The sequence below is a fragment of the Trypanosoma conorhini genome (genome assembly GCF_003719485.1).
Source record: "Trypanosoma conorhini strain 025E chromosome Unknown Tco_14.4_contig_01036, whole genome shotgun sequence".
Taxonomy (NCBI): domain Eukaryota; phylum Euglenozoa; class Kinetoplastea; order Trypanosomatida; family Trypanosomatidae; genus Trypanosoma; species Trypanosoma conorhini.
Window position 1 is genome coordinate 1 of NW_021705100.1, and position 530 is coordinate 530.

Consider the following 530-nt stretch of genomic DNA (forward strand, 5'->3'; position numbering starts at 1 on the left):
ACTTCGTTGCGATGGAGCAGGAGCGCCGGCAGCTGCTGGAGGACCCGCGCAGGAATGCGAGGGAGATCGCCGCGCTCGAGGAGGGCATGAACGACCGCGCACACGAGCTCGCGCGCGAGAAGAAGCTGGCGGACCGGCAGTTCCTTGACCCAAGCCGGAGGGCGTGCCCCTGCGCGAGCTTCCGCTGGACGACGACAAGGACTTCGTTGCGATGGAGCAGGAGCGCCGGCAGCTGCTGGAGGACCCGCGCAGGAATGCGAGGGAGATCGCCGCGCTCGAGGAGGGCATGAACGACCGCGCACACGAGCTCGCGCGCGAGAAGAAGCTGGCGGACCGGCAGTTCCTTGACCCAAGCCGGAGGGCGTGCCCCTGCGCGAGCTTCCGCTGGACGACGACAAGGACTTCGTTGCGATGGAGCAGGAGCGCCGGCAGCTGCTGGAGGACCCGCGCAGGAATGCGAGGGAGATCGCCGCGCTCGAGGAGGGCATGAACGACCGCGCACACGAGCTCGCGCGCGAGAAGAAGCTGGC

At 68.9% G+C, this 530-nt stretch overlaps 1 protein-coding gene across 1 annotated transcript; it reads right to left on the minus strand.

Moving 5' to 3' along the window:
* Positions 1–528, minus strand: Tco025E_09248 (uncharacterized protein; the record flags this gene model as incomplete). Its single annotated transcript, XM_029376069.1, has 1 exon — positions 1–528. A coding segment is annotated over one exon (528 nt), but the record flags the coding sequence as incomplete, so codon positions are not given.
* Between the last annotated feature and the right edge of the window lie 2 nt (positions 529–530).